The sequence below is a fragment of the Ictidomys tridecemlineatus genome, chromosome 10 (genome assembly GCF_052094955.1).
Source record: "Ictidomys tridecemlineatus isolate mIctTri1 chromosome 10, mIctTri1.hap1, whole genome shotgun sequence".
Lineage (NCBI taxonomy): Eukaryota > Metazoa > Chordata > Mammalia > Rodentia > Sciuridae > Ictidomys > Ictidomys tridecemlineatus.
In genome coordinates this window covers 139393108-139408453 of record NC_135486.1, presented here as the reverse complement: position 1 = coordinate 139408453, position 15346 = coordinate 139393108, and the positions used below count along the sequence as shown (strand labels likewise).

General features: G+C 43.7%; 1 protein-coding gene across 5 annotated transcripts in view; it reads left to right on the top strand.

The window, feature by feature from the left end:
- Positions 1 to 15346, top strand: part of Glyr1 (glyoxylate reductase 1 homolog) — a 32975-nt gene that overhangs the window by 3139 nt on the left and 14490 nt on the right. For 2 of the 5 annotated variants that reach the window (XM_078024879.1, XM_078024878.1), the window contains exons 4-8: positions 7579 to 7717; positions 8191 to 8433; positions 13243 to 13329; positions 14175 to 14231; positions 15276 to 15326. In XM_078024879.1, the coding sequence (XP_077881005.1) occupies positions 7579 to 7717; positions 8191 to 8433; positions 13243 to 13329; positions 14175 to 14231; positions 15276 to 15326 (577 nt within the window). The remainder of the gene's footprint in view (positions 1 to 7578; positions 7718 to 8190; positions 8434 to 13242; positions 13330 to 14174; positions 14232 to 15275; positions 15327 to 15346) is intronic. The other 3 variants (XM_078024882.1, XM_078024881.1, XM_078024880.1) reach the window with 2 other exon arrangements.

Below are 15346 nucleotides of genomic sequence, written 5' to 3'. Positions count from 1 at the left end.
GTCAACACTACATCAAGTTGATTATCTGTATCTAGCTAGCTTGCTTGATTTTTTTTTTTTTAAAGTAGTTGTATTTCTATTTGATTCTTATAGGAAAATGTAACTCTGGGTTTGAAAAAAAAGGTCTGACTTTTCTGATAAATCTGACACTGATCGTTAAAATATTTATTCTTAGAAAGCAATATATAATATTACATATGAAAATCCCGTATGAACAGTATGCTTTCCTCACTCAGGAGTTTATACATCAGTGCTCTTCCGGGTTTCACATTTGCCTAGTTTGTTGACCTTCATGATACTGATAAACTCCGCCCCCAGTTCTCTGTCACAAACCAATTTACCAGCCTTCTGGTGGCAGTATTTCCAGGAGTTACTAGCTTTGAGCTGTGAGAGGAGAACCTATGAAAGAGGGAACATTCTAATTCCCTAAAGAAGAATGTCCTGGTGAGATTGACACTGAAGGAACTCCAAGGAAAGTGAATGTTGTGGTCCCTGCCTTTCAGATGCTTGGTTGTGACAAGACTTAAATAGTTCAGATAAAATTATGTGCAGAGTTAGTGATGCAGATAATTATGAAAGGCTTCTGGAAGAGGGAGAGGTGAAAACAGTGAGGTCCAGGAAGACTGATGGAAGAAACAAGCCACAAATCCAGTTCTGTAAGATGAATACTGTTTGGGTGGGCAGAAACAACAAGGGTAGTTCAGGCAGTGGAGATACTGCTAAGCTGACTGGCCTGAGAAGGAAGAAGCTCCCTGCCTAGGGTAACTAAAGCTTGGGAGTAATTGAGGCAATATACTTGGCTAAATCTGGTTGACTCAATGAAGAATTACACGTTTCTGAAACAAAATGGGAACTCAGCCAGATTATAGAGGGCCTGCAAGCCATGATTTGATAATTTTTTTATTGTTGAAATGCTAGATGAAATAAACTACAATCCCTATGTAAGAAATGAGACCTAGGAAATTGGAGTTGAGTGAACTTGAGTGCTCAGCCAAGCACACAGGTGCAGCCAATAACAAAGGATGTGCACATTGAACACAAACAACCTGCTACTAATGACAGTGATATGAATTCTAAGTTCATGACTAGGGCTCTTTGGAGAATTCATAAGCAAATGGACATAGGCAACTGCTAGGTGTAAGAACCTTAACCTTTTTAACTCCCTCGATGGGAGCTCTACATAAAAAGCTACTTAAGGCTGAGCATGATGGCACACACCTTAATTCCAGTGACCTAGAGACTGAGGCAGGAGGATTGCAAGTTCAAGGCCAGCCTCAGCAACTTAGCAAGACCCTAAGGGCTGAAAAAGAGCTGTGGGTGTAGCTCAGTGGTACAGTGTTTAACATGAAGCCCTGGGTTCAGTCCCTTGCACCACCACACCCCAAAAATATATATACTTAAAAATCAAGATAACTGTGGGACTTTTAATAGGAAGACAGTTAACTTGGAGAAACAAAGGGTAAGGATTTAGAGAAATGCTTCCTTAATGATCAGTGTTAAGGCAGATCTTATTTAGTATCTTCATAATATCAGAAGGTAAGATATCCAGATTGTCTGGTGGCAGCAAATTGCTTTGAGGAAAGAACTCAGGATTTGTCACCAGCCTAAAATGCATTCAGACCCTGGTCTCTCCTACTCTGTGATCTGGGCAAGTTGATTTACCTTACTAAGCCATTGTGTCTGGTGTGGTTTGGTAGATAGCAGGTGTTCAGCAACATCAAGTCAGGATATAGATCTATTACAGGACAGAAAAAAAAGATGGTAAGAAGAAGCAGACAAGTGGATGTAAGAAAAATGTGAGACACGGATTATGCTCCTGAGAGCAAGAGAGTATGTGTATATGTATGTTTGGAAAGAAAGGTAGCTGAGTGGGAAATTCCTAAAGAAGTTATCCAGGTATGCTTTTCTGACCAAAAAGGCTTTGAACATGAAATAATGTATTGCTCCACCTTTATGTAAAACTATAGTGTGCCTCTCCAGGAATACCATGTGCTGTTCAGTTTTTGCTTCCATGGGGATCTGATAGAACTAGTGAAGATCCAGACAAAGGGACCTAGCAGACAAAAGAGTAGGACTCTTCAATATGGGAAAGCAGAGACTGAAAACAGCATGATCGGAACATTTGAACCAGTGGATGGCCTTTAGGAGTTGACACTGCACGTGGAATATTGTGTGACTATGCTCAGGACAAATACAGAGAGTCACTTCAAGGTAATACAAGTAGTATAAGTGGATTTTTAGGGATGAGAACTGATGTTTAGAAGGACAAAGCTCTAAGTGGCTATGGTAGAGGCTGGACTTTACGCTTAACACTTCATGTAGGAGAGGATGAGTGTGGCCTATCTTGCAGTAGGGGCTCCATTGATTCCTCCACCCTCACCCAGTTGAAGAGGGTCTGACCGGTGGTATTCCTAAGAAATATAGTATTCAGTCAGAGATACTCAGTTTCAAAATTAACACACTACTTATGGGATAAAATATGTAACTAGAATTCTTCTGGCAAGGACTTTTGTTAAGAATAAAGTGGTTAGCTCTGGGGCTGGGGTTGTGGCTCAGCGGTACAGTGCTTGCCTAGCACGCTTGCCTAGCATGTGCGAGGCCCTGGGTTTGATCCTCAGCACCACATAAAAATAAATAAAATAAAGGTATTGTGTCCAACTACAACTAAAAAATAAACATTTTAAAAAACATGGTTAGCCCCTTGCAACAAGATATAGGGTGATTCTAATCCTTTTAGAATTCCAAATTTTCTTTCTCAACTATAACTTCTCACAAATTGTGTGGGCATCCCACTGTGAGGAAGAGAGAGCCAGACCTGCCTGATCAGATGTCCCTGGTGAGGACAGAACTTATTAAGATGGCTGGGTTCACTTGCCAAGCCACATAGCCAAAACAATTGCCCATGATCATTTAAAGAACCATTTTCATGTAAATACAAAGGGGAAAAAAATCACTTTATTATAGCATTGCTAGTTCCACTATGTGACCACAACCAAATATTAAGCATCAAATGTATGAGAGTCAACCTTGGACAGTTTGATTGGTGATGGTCACCCATCAAAGAAGAGATATCTCAGAATTTTAAAAGTTTCATCAGTGGCAGTGGATCGCACAACAGAGAGAGTGTTAGTTTAGTTTGCAGGTCCTTAGAAGTTACCAGAAACAAACCAATTCAAAAATACCATGGACAAATAGTGGGTACCTTGCAAACTACCTCAGAGTTCCCATAGCAATCTTCACTTCTGATCTTTATTGCTGCCCTTTTAGGAAATGGATGGATTTGTCTTGGTTCTTCTCCCCACCCTGCCTGATGAGGAAACTGAGAGGCCAGGGGGTTGCCGGTTTTAGTGATAAGATGTCCAGGATTCCAGCCTGAGGTGCTTTGTTCATCAAGCCACATCTAAGGTGGGATAGGCCTGGCTGAGTGTGAGGTATCTGAGTCAATAGTACAAGTAACTCTTCTAGAAACAGATATCTGAGTTAATGCTGAGAAGCCTAACAGTTGGAACCGTGCAGGCATCCCTTTTCACCTGGAACCAACTAGCCTACTTTCCCTACTTCTAGCACCATGTAACAGTTGGAGAGTTGAGGCAAGTGGACAGTGAGGGCCACTTTACTAGATTGAGACAGCAGTGTCCCCATGCCAGGACACAAATGCTCTTCTAGAGAGAGTCAGTTAGCTGCTGCTGTCCCAGCAGCAGCAGGAGCAGTTCCTGGCCTACTGGTGACTTCATGGATAAGCATGTGTCATATGATGGAATTTTAGAAACTGGCCCAAAAAGAAATTGCCAGTCATTTATGAATGTAGGCAGTATAGCCTAAAATTCTCATCCAGCATTTGGGAATGTTTTCAGGGTTCTGAAACAAGGTCTTATCTATATAAGTCTTTGTTAATGTCTTTAAGATTACATTTGCTTGAAGTTAACTGAGGAATTCCTCATTTTCTGTGCATATTTTCTGATGCCTGTATTTCTGGATAGTTTAGACTTGGACCTATAACACCACAGTAATCCCCAGTCTTTTAATTATTTTTTAAAAAAGACATAAAAGAAATTACTTATTGAGTACTACTCACAAATCCATATGAAGAAGAGAACCCATATTCTTCTGACCCTATCCTTGTAATTTCCTTTGGATTTTGTGCCCCATGTTCATTTTCTTTTTCTCACTGTGTCCATGTCATCCCCCTACACCCCTCCACCCAGCTTCAAGATCTCAGTACAGGTCATTGTGTCAAGATGAAGGTTAAGTCACTAATCTCAAAGTGAGAATCTTTGAGATTAGTCATAGACTGACATCTCTAATACAACATCTATGTACATGATTTTCATTTAAGGGAAGAGCAGATCAGAGTGTTTGAAAATGCTAGTTTTTGTATTCGTTTGTAAGTTCTGAATGTGAAGGAAGTTGACACCAGGGTAAGTTGGCTGCTCTGGGATGCATTATGTGCATCAGCTAGGCAGGAGCTCCCCTCCAGAGCAAGTCTCCAAATCATGGGGAACATCTGGAGTTGGAATAGCCCAAGTTCTACACAGGATCCTTTAGTACAAATTTGATGGGTTTTGTTTGTTTTGTAGTGCTGGGGATTAAACCAGGGTCTCATGCATGCTAGGCAAACACTGTAGCACTGAACTACATCTCCAGCCCCTGACTTGTTTTTTATATATAATACAGATTTACGGTTCCAAAAAAAAAAGTTAAGCAGTAAACAAGAAGGCAGATCCAATTATCCCCATCCCTCAGCTGCCTAGATAGAGAGCGTTTCCTGTGTCATGTTCCTCCAGAGAGATTGGTGAAGCATTGAGAAGTTGTGTGTATTCATTTTTTTCATCTTCACATGAGTGGATGCAAGCTACACACATTGCTTTTCTTGCCTTTTCCCTTTAGATAGTTTAAGGGGCCTTCCTTTTCCTTCTCTGTAATGGCCTCTCAATTACTAGTTATTTTTTTTTTAGTTGCTTACTACCACAAGCGAAGTATAATTACTGCCTTCTACATAAAAGCAAATCCTCACACATTAGACAACCTGGTAAGCTTGTTCTTTCTGATTTCCCAGCTCACAGCAAATTAGACTGAAAAGGTAAAGCTCCGTCCAGGCATTGGGAGGAGCATATGAGGAAAATCACAAGTTTCAGCTTATTACAAGGAAAGAAACTGAATAGTCGTTTAAGTCTGGGAGTGTAGCTCAGTGGTGGAGCACGATAAGCATGAACCAAGCCCTTGGTTCCATGCCCAACACAGGGAGAAGGGGGGTGAGGAATCATTTAAAAACCAACAACAAAACAAATGCTAAAGCCTTACCAAGTGAGCCTTCCAGCACCTTTTAACCCATTGATAGGGGACCACCCCGCCACATGCCTGGAAGGCATCAATGATTATTTATTGATTGCCTCTGAATCAGAGGGGTGCTCTGCTGAAGTTCTAGCTGGAATGCACATCCACTTTAAAAAGAGGGAGGTTTTGTAGTATAGTCTTTAGAGAAAAAGTCTACCAAAGTGATTTAAGCTGGGTTCACTTAAGAGGAGCAAATGAGCTGGTGTTTGACTTTCTGATGCCCAAGGATGCCTTTCCAACAATAGGTCAATTTCCTAAGTTTATTAATGTTTCTTGCCTTTATCCTTCTAAAGTCTTTTTTGTAAGTCTTATTTGGACTGTTTAGAAAATTATTTTATAATTTCAAAGATGGTTGTAGAGAGGAAAATTTCATTGTAGTATCTCAAATTCCTATCTTGAGGGTAAATGGAATTTTGAGTGTACTGTTGCTTCTGGCAGAAATCAGTAATCCATTTAAACTGCTTCAACAGAAAAAATGGGGGGGGTGTTGATTTATTGGTGCTTCCTCCATAGATGTCCTTGCCTTTGCATTTTCTCTGATTCAGAGATTGATGCGAGGCTGGGTAGGAGGTGGTGATGGCAGTAGCAGGAAGGAGTAGGTGGGATTAAAGCTCTTGGAGCCTGTTGTCCTAGCTCCACAAAAACCACCTTGTTGGTCTTTTCCTGGAAACTTGTACAGGTCTCATCTACCTTGCAGCTCCTAGGAGGGTGATGCGGGTCCTGAATGCCATGGCTCTTAAACTTCATCCTGATACCACACAGTTAATATAGCAGCCTAACTGACTTTGCTTCTGATTGCTCCAGCCTGTCCTTACAGTCAACTGTAAATGCAGGGAGAGGCAGGGGAGTCAGTTCAAAAAATAAGGGGTAAGATCTCCTTTCTTGTCTTCTCCCTGGGATTGGACTCATTGACTTTCTTGTGTCAAATTGCAGACTTTAAGCTGAGTTAGTCCCTGGCAAGCATCTGTTTTATGACTGTGGCCAGAGCTCTGTGTCCCTGTGAATTGTATAGAGGAATTGTCTCACTCTCATTTGGTGACTTGCATTTGCAGGCTGGCAGCCCAGGGCTGTCGTTGTTCTGACCCACCATCATGGCTTTTACACAATACCCAAAGTACAAGTGGCTGTTGTGGGTTGTAGCATTATTTCTGTATACAGAAGTTTGCACTTTCAATATTAGTGCATATCCTCCAGCCTTCTCTAAGGAAAGAACGTTTAAGTAGTGAGATAGCCCAGTTTCTACATCCTTAGCCTGACCCATTTTTTTCTGAAGGTTACACTATGACACTGGTGAGTATTGCAAGATAAAACATATGTTAATTAAGTGATATGTTGCCAAGCCTATAATATTCTCTTTTATATTTGAAATTTTCTAAGCCAAATGTCATTCAGGGAAACCACAGAAAGCCAGTTGTTGCAAACTCGCTCAGGTTAGTGTGGTAGGCCAGGTATTCCAGAATTGATGACTGGCTACTTTTTTCAGTTTGAATGTTTCATGTTGATGGTAGAAATTAAAAATTAGATATCAGAGGAGTGCATTCTACCTTGACTTTTAAGAACAATCTCATTAGTAAAGGCCTCCTTTTGTAACTGCTGCCCTCATCCCAAACCATATGTTTTGTGTGGTTTAATAGCCATGGATACCATCATTTATGATCAAATATAGGCTCAGCAACTGCAAATATCTGTAAGAGCCACCAACTTTAGAAGGTGCTGGATTTCTTTATCTCTGACCACATCCCTGACTCTTGGTTGATGGGCAGAACATAAATCTGGCTCAAGTTGTTGACAGGCAGCAAGTGTTTTCTTACACACTTACACTGCCATGGTTTATGATGCTTCTAGGGACTCTTGATTACCAGGGATACATGTGTGGCTTTTGTGCTGTACAGTAAGACCATCTCCAGCTTTCTCTTGTTCTGAGCAAGTGGCTGGGTATGTGTGGTTGAATGTTGAAGCTAGTAAATGAGAATAGAAACAATAGTGTATAACATACAATTTCATGTGAGGTATGTTCTGATTTATTATAGTGGCTGCTGTGGTGGTTTTCTTTTACTTATTTCAAGAAAATATACTATAGCCTCAAAAGTTTGGGATGGTTGAGTACATGTTTTTTAAAAGTGTCAAGCCTTTTTGAAATTCCAGTTAAACCAAATGGATGTTTGAATTCTGCTCTAGTGAGATCTTTGGTAATTTTCAACATTCACAGTATGGATCACATACCCTTTCTCTGTTTTCTGCTAGTGCCTGGATCAAAGTGGAACAGCTAAAGCCATATCATGCTCATAAAGAGGAAATGATAAAGATCAACAAGGGTAAACGATTCCAGCAAGCTGTGGATGCTGTTGAAGAGTTCCTCAGGAGAGCCAAAGGGAAAGACCAGGTGAGAGAGATTCCAATTTTCCCTTTTCACTAGGCCTGTTATTTTGCATAGTTACTAGAAGATTAAATGTCACCCAGTCCCACAACTCTATTAAGAGATGCCTGGAGAGGGCAATACTTCAGTTTTAAGGTATTAGCCTTTGGCTCATCAGCTTGCAACTCCGTGCCTGTGGCTCACCTTCCAGAATAGCTTGTTGTTGGGGAAGTTTTGTGGACCAAGAGGAATAGCTTAGCTTTCAAGTGCAGCACAGAGCATAGGGGCATAGCCTCTGGATATGTACCCTGAGTTTAAACCCCACCTCCTAGCTTTGGCACTGTGGACAAGTGACTCAATGTAAGTGGGGGTGACCAAGGAACCTGTGTCATAGGGTGGCTGTGAGGATGATTCACAGAAGTGCCTGTAGCAGTGCGCGGCACATGTTGGTGGCAGCAGCAGCTGTTGTGTGGCTATCATTATTATTATTAAACTTTCAGACATCATCCCACACCTCTGCTGATGACAAGAGTCGGCGTAATTCCAGTGAGGAGAGGAGTAGGCCAAACTCAGGTGACGAGAAGCGCAAACTTAGCCTGTCTGAAGGGAAGGTGAAGAAGAACGTGGGAGAAGGAAAGAAGAGGGTGTCTTCAGGCTCTGCAGAGAGAGGCTCCAAACCCCCTCTGAAAAGAGCCCAAGAGCAAAGTCCCCGGAAACGGGGTCGGCCCCCAAAGGATGAGAAGGTTTGTCTTACCACCGTAGCTTCTGGATTTAGTGACCTCCTTGTGTGTAAGGTAGAGCTGGACCATGCAGCGTGCTTCTGCTCATCAGTGGTGTGGAGTCCTGTCCTGAGTGCTGCCTTGAAGAAGCCTGCAGCCCAGATGAGAGATGGGTGAACAGGCCTGAGTCCACCTGAGCCAGTGTACACAGGCTGGCTGGGAAGGGCTAGTGACAGAGGGAGAAGATGTCCCAGAGGTGATGGCGTGGATGTCTTGGTACAGTGGAGGACAGTTAGGCAAGCAGAGATGGGGGCAAGTGTTCAGTAGATTGTGGAGGGCCTGTGGTCTTCTTAAGCAGTGGGCCCCGTGCAGCTAAGTGAAAGTGGCAGTGTGTGCCACGCATTACAGGTTCAAAGCCAGGTACACATTCGTGAGGGGCAATAGTAAGTCTTGAAAAAGAGTATGCTCAAAGTTCAATGGAGGAAGCCTCCCTACAATTTGGTAACCAGTTGTATAAAGGATAAATGTGAAAAGGGAAAAGAAGGTAATTGTCAGCTTCGCTTCTGAGAAAATGGTGATAAGATCCTTATACACAGAGGAGTCAGGAGATGGAGCTGACCCTCCAGGAAAGAAAAGAGGGCAGTTCCATGTGGGATTGGGGTTTTTAATTTGTTTATTGCTATGCTAGGTATTGAACCCAGGACCTCACACAGGCTAGGCAAGTGCTGTACCACTCAGCCACACCCCAGCCCCTAGTTCTATTCTGAATGTGATGAATTTGAGGCACAGTCTAGATAGGACTAGACATGTAGGCTTGGGAGGCAGCCCTGGAGGAAGGATGATTGACTTCATGAGACTGGATGAGCTCGCCTTGGGAAAGTGAGAAAGAAAGGCATAGGCTGCTCTGCAGAGAGAAGATGTGGTCTGTGATGGTAGCATCTGAGGCGCCAGCAGGAATGTTGTGTCTTTCTCATTCTCGCTGACAAAACCTAGGTCCAGTCTCTGAAGCCCAGGGAGAATATCTAGATGAAGGGTTCTCTCACATAGGAGAACTGTCAACAGCAGGATAGAAGAAACAGAACCCAAATGACCAGCAGGAACAGTGGGTGACCAGACCACTTGACATCAGAGCGTGGTTGGCAGATTCAAACACCAGTAAGGCCAGGCAGGTAGCGAGAGCAAGAGAAGCTGCCTGATTGGAAGAAGAAATGTTCGAACATGCAGGGACAGCAAGTTGGGAGGCTGAGGCAGAAGGATCACAATTCCAGGCCAGAGTCAGCAACTTAGCAAAGCCCTAAGCAACATTAGGGAGACCTTGTTTCAAAATAAAAAGTAAAAGGGGCTGGGAATATAGGTCTGTGGTAGAGCTCTTGCCTAGCATGTGTGAAGCACTGTGTTCAATCCTGAATACCATATAAAAAAAAATTAAAAATTAACGTATTTAAAACAAAAAACAGCACTTTTTGGGTCCAAAGGAGCGTCTCTGTGGCTGCCACTGTGTATGTAGTCTCTGTTTAGAGACAGTCTGTCTCACTGTTAAATGGCCTAAAACAATAGGAAAGCCCTTTCCCCAATGATCATGAGCCAGGAGGTGGAGAAAACTGCCAACTGCAGTATGCAGGACACTTCACAGGGAATGTGATCTAGTCACAGTAAGTGTCATGTGGCTTTTGAGTTGTCTTCCCAGGGATCTAGAAGGAATCTGGGCTGTCCAATATGTCACATTCCATATTGTTCTAAAGCAAGTATCTCATCATCTCCTATGTCACCATGGAGAGAATTAGCTTCTTTTTGTATAAGGGTATGTATAGCGAGAGATTAGGACTAAGGCCCTGAGATTGAATTGTGGCCCTGTGACTTCCTACAGCTGCATGACCTTGGCCAGTTCCTTTGCCTCAGTTTCCTCATCTGGTCATTATTGTGAGAATTCAGTGAGTGAGTCAGTGGCCGAGCCCTGAGCAGTATATGGCTTACTGGGCATCTGACCATGGCTTTGCGTTGGTATTTCAAAGGTGGGAGATGGTTGTGCGCTGAGAGCTTGGTGGTGGCTTTAGTGCAGCCAAAGGCCCCGCCCAGGCCGCCTTCTAAAGGCTTTCCCCAGGCCCCCAGTACAAAGGCATTTCTCTCGGGGCTGAGTCGGTCATCTGGAGGGTAAAAACATTTAGTCATGTTTCAGTCCCGGGGCTCTCCCTGCTGTTGACCCTTTTCAGTGTCCTTTCTGCATAGCCTTTGTGCTTGGCCTAGCCTGTGGTGCAAGGATGTGTTCTGAGGACGGGGTGAGTGTGGGGAGAGGCACAGGTCAGACAGCAGTCTCAGCTCAGCATCTTCAGACGCACAGGGGAACTGTGCCAGGGCACTGGTATTTTGATGCATTCTTCCAGCCTGATCTATTCTGTAGCCTCAAAAGAGTGTGTGTATTTTGCCATAGTGGTTGTCATTTGACTGGCAAGCTCCTCTCAGAAATAGAGCAGAGCACAGGCTGATAGCTGGGCAGAAACACAGGTGAGTCATTCCAGGCATCATCTCCTGCCCTATAGGTAATAATTCAAAAGGTTGACCTGGATCCGGGAGGTTACATGCCGGCAGGCCAGGCTGGGTGTGGGCAGTGTCTAGACTTCTGTTGGTGAGTGTGCTGGGCAGTGTGCTCCCATGCTCTTGCTAGGGTCCTTCTTTCCTAGTCCCGAGCTGAGAGCAACAGCTCTGGGCACCAACCAGCACAACAGAAGTAGTATGGCCAAGCCTGTGGCTCTCCTAATATTTCAAACTCATGCAAAGACCAACAATTTGGGAATTGTACTTCATGCTGGACCCAGAGCTATGTTCATCTTGCTCCCATACCATCTTCCCTAGAGCTGCACGGTCCTTAGCCATGTGTGACCATTTGAAGGGTTCTCTCACAGGAGAACTGTCAGCATGTAAATTATACAGAGTATGATTTAAAATTCAGTTTCTTGGTTACTCCTCAGTTGTGCTAGGCTGGTATCAGGTATGCCATATGACACATGATTAAAGGCTTCTGTGTCAAAAAGCACAGATATCCAGCATGGCCTTCGTTGCAGAAAATTTTTCTGGCCAGCACTGCCCTGGGTCTTTTATTTCTCCTCAAAGCCTCATTATTCACTAAATGTGTATTGAGCAGCTCCCCCACGAGCCAGCCGTCTGGAAGGAAAGCAGTGTGACACAGACGAGGCCCCTCACTTCTTCAATAAGTATTGAATCTCAACTATGTGCCAGACATGGTTTCTGGCATAGGGTAGAGATTGAACAAAACTAGCAAACTTCTTGCTTTTCTAGAATATACTTTTAATAGCACAAGCCCTACAGCCAGTTTCCTGAGTTTAAATTTGATCTACTGCACTAATGGCTAGCTCAGTGACCTTAGCCAAGGCTATTTAAACTCTCCACATCTCCATTTTCTCTTCCATAAAATGAAGGTGATAGCAGTTCTCTGTCATGAGGTGACAGGGGTTATGTGAGACCATGCATACAGCACATAGGAAGCCCTATGGAAGCATGCTGTTATTAGGGTCAGAATCGACATTCCAGTGGGGGAAATACAGGTAGGTCAGGTAAGGCCTTTCTGATCAGGGACATTTCAGCAGAGACATAGCCTGTGAACCAAGCAGACATCTGTTGGAAAATATTCCCAGTAGTGCAAAGGCACTGAGGCAGGTGCATACTTGATACATTTGGGGAAGGGGTATAGCCAGTGGAGTGCTGGTGGGTGAGCAACTGATGAAGGAGAGAAAAGAATTGGGACTCAAGGTTAGAGATTATCCTGTGGCTGGTATTACAAACCACACAGAACCCTCCCTATAGGTTGCCATAAGAAAGTGTAGGCTGTGCTGTGTGAGGTAGGAAGCTGGTATTCAGCAGAGAAGTGCCGTGGACTGACTCAATTTTTAAAAAGATTGTCCGGCTGCTGTGCGGTATTAGACTGTGGAGACTCAGAATGGAAGCAGGGAAATTTGTCTTGTAACCAGTCAAGTAACTGGTGGTGATGACCAGAGTTTGGGAGTTATCAGTGAGGATGGTGAGGGGCCGGATACATAGCCAGCTATAAAGCAGAAGTCATTGCTGCTGGGTTAAAGAGGGAAGAACCAAGAAGGACTGCCAGAGGCCTTGGCTTGGTGGATCAGTGGAAAAAGAAGTGTGGGCCGGGGAGCTGGAGAGTTCCTGGGGCACATCCGGATTCACATTGGCACCCAGATGGACACGTCAGGAGAGCACAGGGGTGGAAAGGGAGGAGGTACGAGGTAACACTGAGCAGGAGGGAGAGGCTGAATGGGCTGTAAAGCTGAAACAGTGACCTTTTGCCCAGGAGGAATGGGCACCAGGCAGTGTAGAAGAGGAGTAGCTCCAGGGTGACTACCTTGGGTGTGTTCTAGTTTCACCTTGTCGCAGCTATAAAGTTTGGACAATCTGCCTCACCTGCAGCTTTTTTTTTTTTTTTTTTTTTTAAGATATGGTGGGTTCCTTCTGAAGTCACTACTATTTCTTAATGGTCATTTAATATTCATTATTGCTATAAGGAACTTTTCCTATGACTTTGCTGACAACACTGCAGGCCATATCAGGCTTTCTGATTACCTCCTTCCTTGTGAAATGTAGGCACAAGAACACATTTTATCATTTCAGGAGTGGAGAAGAAAGGCTCACTTTGTGTCTACCAGAAAAGCATGCTGTGTTTCTCCAGAGGAACAGTCTTCAGAATCTTGCCTGGGGATGGGCTTAAACTTAAACTTAGACTGTGGTGCTTGCCAGGGCTTAGCTCAGGGCTGAATGTGACCAAAAGGAAGCAAAGTGTCCTGATGCTCTGTCTTTCCTCTATAGGACCTCACCATCCCTGAGTCTAGTACCGTGAAGGGAATGATGGCTGGACCGATGGCCGCGTTTAAATGGCAGCCGACTGCAAGCGAGGTAAAGAGCTCTCCTGTGTCCCATTGCCATGTCAGCAGGTTTCCTGGCACTACTGAGATTCTCTTTCCTTCCCCCCCCCCCTTTTTTTTTAATTGTTGTTGTCGTCTTTGTTTAATGGCAAAACAGTAGAGAAGTCCATTAGGTAAAAAGTAAAACCCTGACCTTTGGTGTGTGCATTACATTTGAAGTAACTGATTCTGAGCATTGGTCTGCTCCCTCCGCCACCAAAGGGGGATCATTCTGCACATTTTTTTTTTTTACTTAATATTTTATAAACATCCTCTCATTGTCCATAAATACAACTCTTGATGTTTAATAGCCTGTGATTGTATGAGTGGCATTGCTCCACCTGTTGCTGGGACTCTTGTGAGCAGCTGTGGAGGTCTGTAGTTGTAGCTACTCAGTTCCTGTGTCAGAATCTATACATGGGAAGATGAGCCCTCAAGGGTCTGGCCTCAGACACAGGAAGGCCAAACTCCCAAACTGGAAAAGTCCTAGGAATCACTGAGGCCTAGCCTACTGGGTTGTCTGAGTGCCTCATGAATATTGAACACTGAAATACTAGTGTACTTGTTTAATATTTTCCCACAGTGTTACTGGAATAATTTGTATACCAACCTGGCAAAAACAGATGTCCTTGTCCATTTGAAGCTAGTTTTCCCCTGGGTAGGACGGTAGTCTTTTCTTTATAACAGGTTTAGGTCAAAAGTGGAAAGAATTTCTAGATAGCTGTGAAAGGGACTAGATCAGAGGCACTGCAGCTGAATAGAGTCCAGGTCCAGGTAGGAGGAAGTACCCTTTGGTGGAAGGTAGCTTGCTTAAAATTGATTGTCTTCTGGTTTCAGCCTGTCAAAGATGCAGATCCTCATTTCCATCATTTCCTGCTGAGCCAGACAGAGAAGGTGAGTGGCCATGTGAGGTGCCCAGCCCTTCTTTGGGGGCCATCCTCCTAGGGAATACACTCAACTGGGACCTCTTGACCAGTGTGAAATTTAGGCTCTGGCCTAACCCAGAGCAATTGACAAAAAAATCACAGTGTAGGTCCATGAGGAAGTCATGTGATGCTGAGATTAAAAATAAACCAGAATAGGACTGGGCTGGGGCTCAGTGGTAGAGCACTTGCCCAGCAAATGTGAGGGCCCTGGGTTTGATCCTCAACACCACATAAATAAATAAAATAAGGGTATTGTGTCCACCTACAACTAAAAAAAAAAAAAAAATGTTTTAAAGAGTAAAAAATAAACCATAATAAAGCTTTTCAAACTTGGCCAGCTGTATGGTAGAGATATTCAGAGTCACCTTTAGAGGCCAGGGAGAAGCCAAGTATTGCAAGCTGTCCACCTCCGTGCAGCAGCCTGTGTTGCCTGGGAGACAGTCCTCTGGTCTTTCCTACATTCTGCAAAGCCATGGATTAGGCTGGTCCTTGCTAGGATGATAGTGTATAGATTCTTAGTTGGACAGGTATGAGTTCCAAGCACAGCCACACTGACCAGCTTAGTAAGTCTGGGCACAAGACTACACGATCTCTCATTCTCAGTTTACTAACAAGATACAGAACCTGGTAGAGTTGCACAGAGGATTGAACAAGGTAACATGTGTTAACTGTCTAGCATCTCATTTGGAGCTCAGTAAAATTATATAACAAACAAGCAGGGTGGTGGTGCACATTTGTAATCCCAGCCACTCAGTAGGCTAAGGCCAGAGGATTGCAAGTTCCAGGCCAAGCTTGGCAATTCAGCAAGACCCTATTCCTAAAAAATAAAAAGGACTGGGGATGTAGCTCAGTGGTAGAGTGCCCTGAGGTCAATCCCCAGTGTTGAAAAAAAATTATATAGCAAATAGTATTCGATGTTAACTCCCCACTTTAGGCCTGACTTTTCAGGGAAATTGTAATTAAGACCCATTAACCATTCTACTTAATAAATGATCTTTCTCCTCCCTGTTAGCCAGCTGTCTGTTACCAGGCAATCACAAAGAAGTTGAAAATATGTGAAGAGGTATGTAGGTTCCATGCATG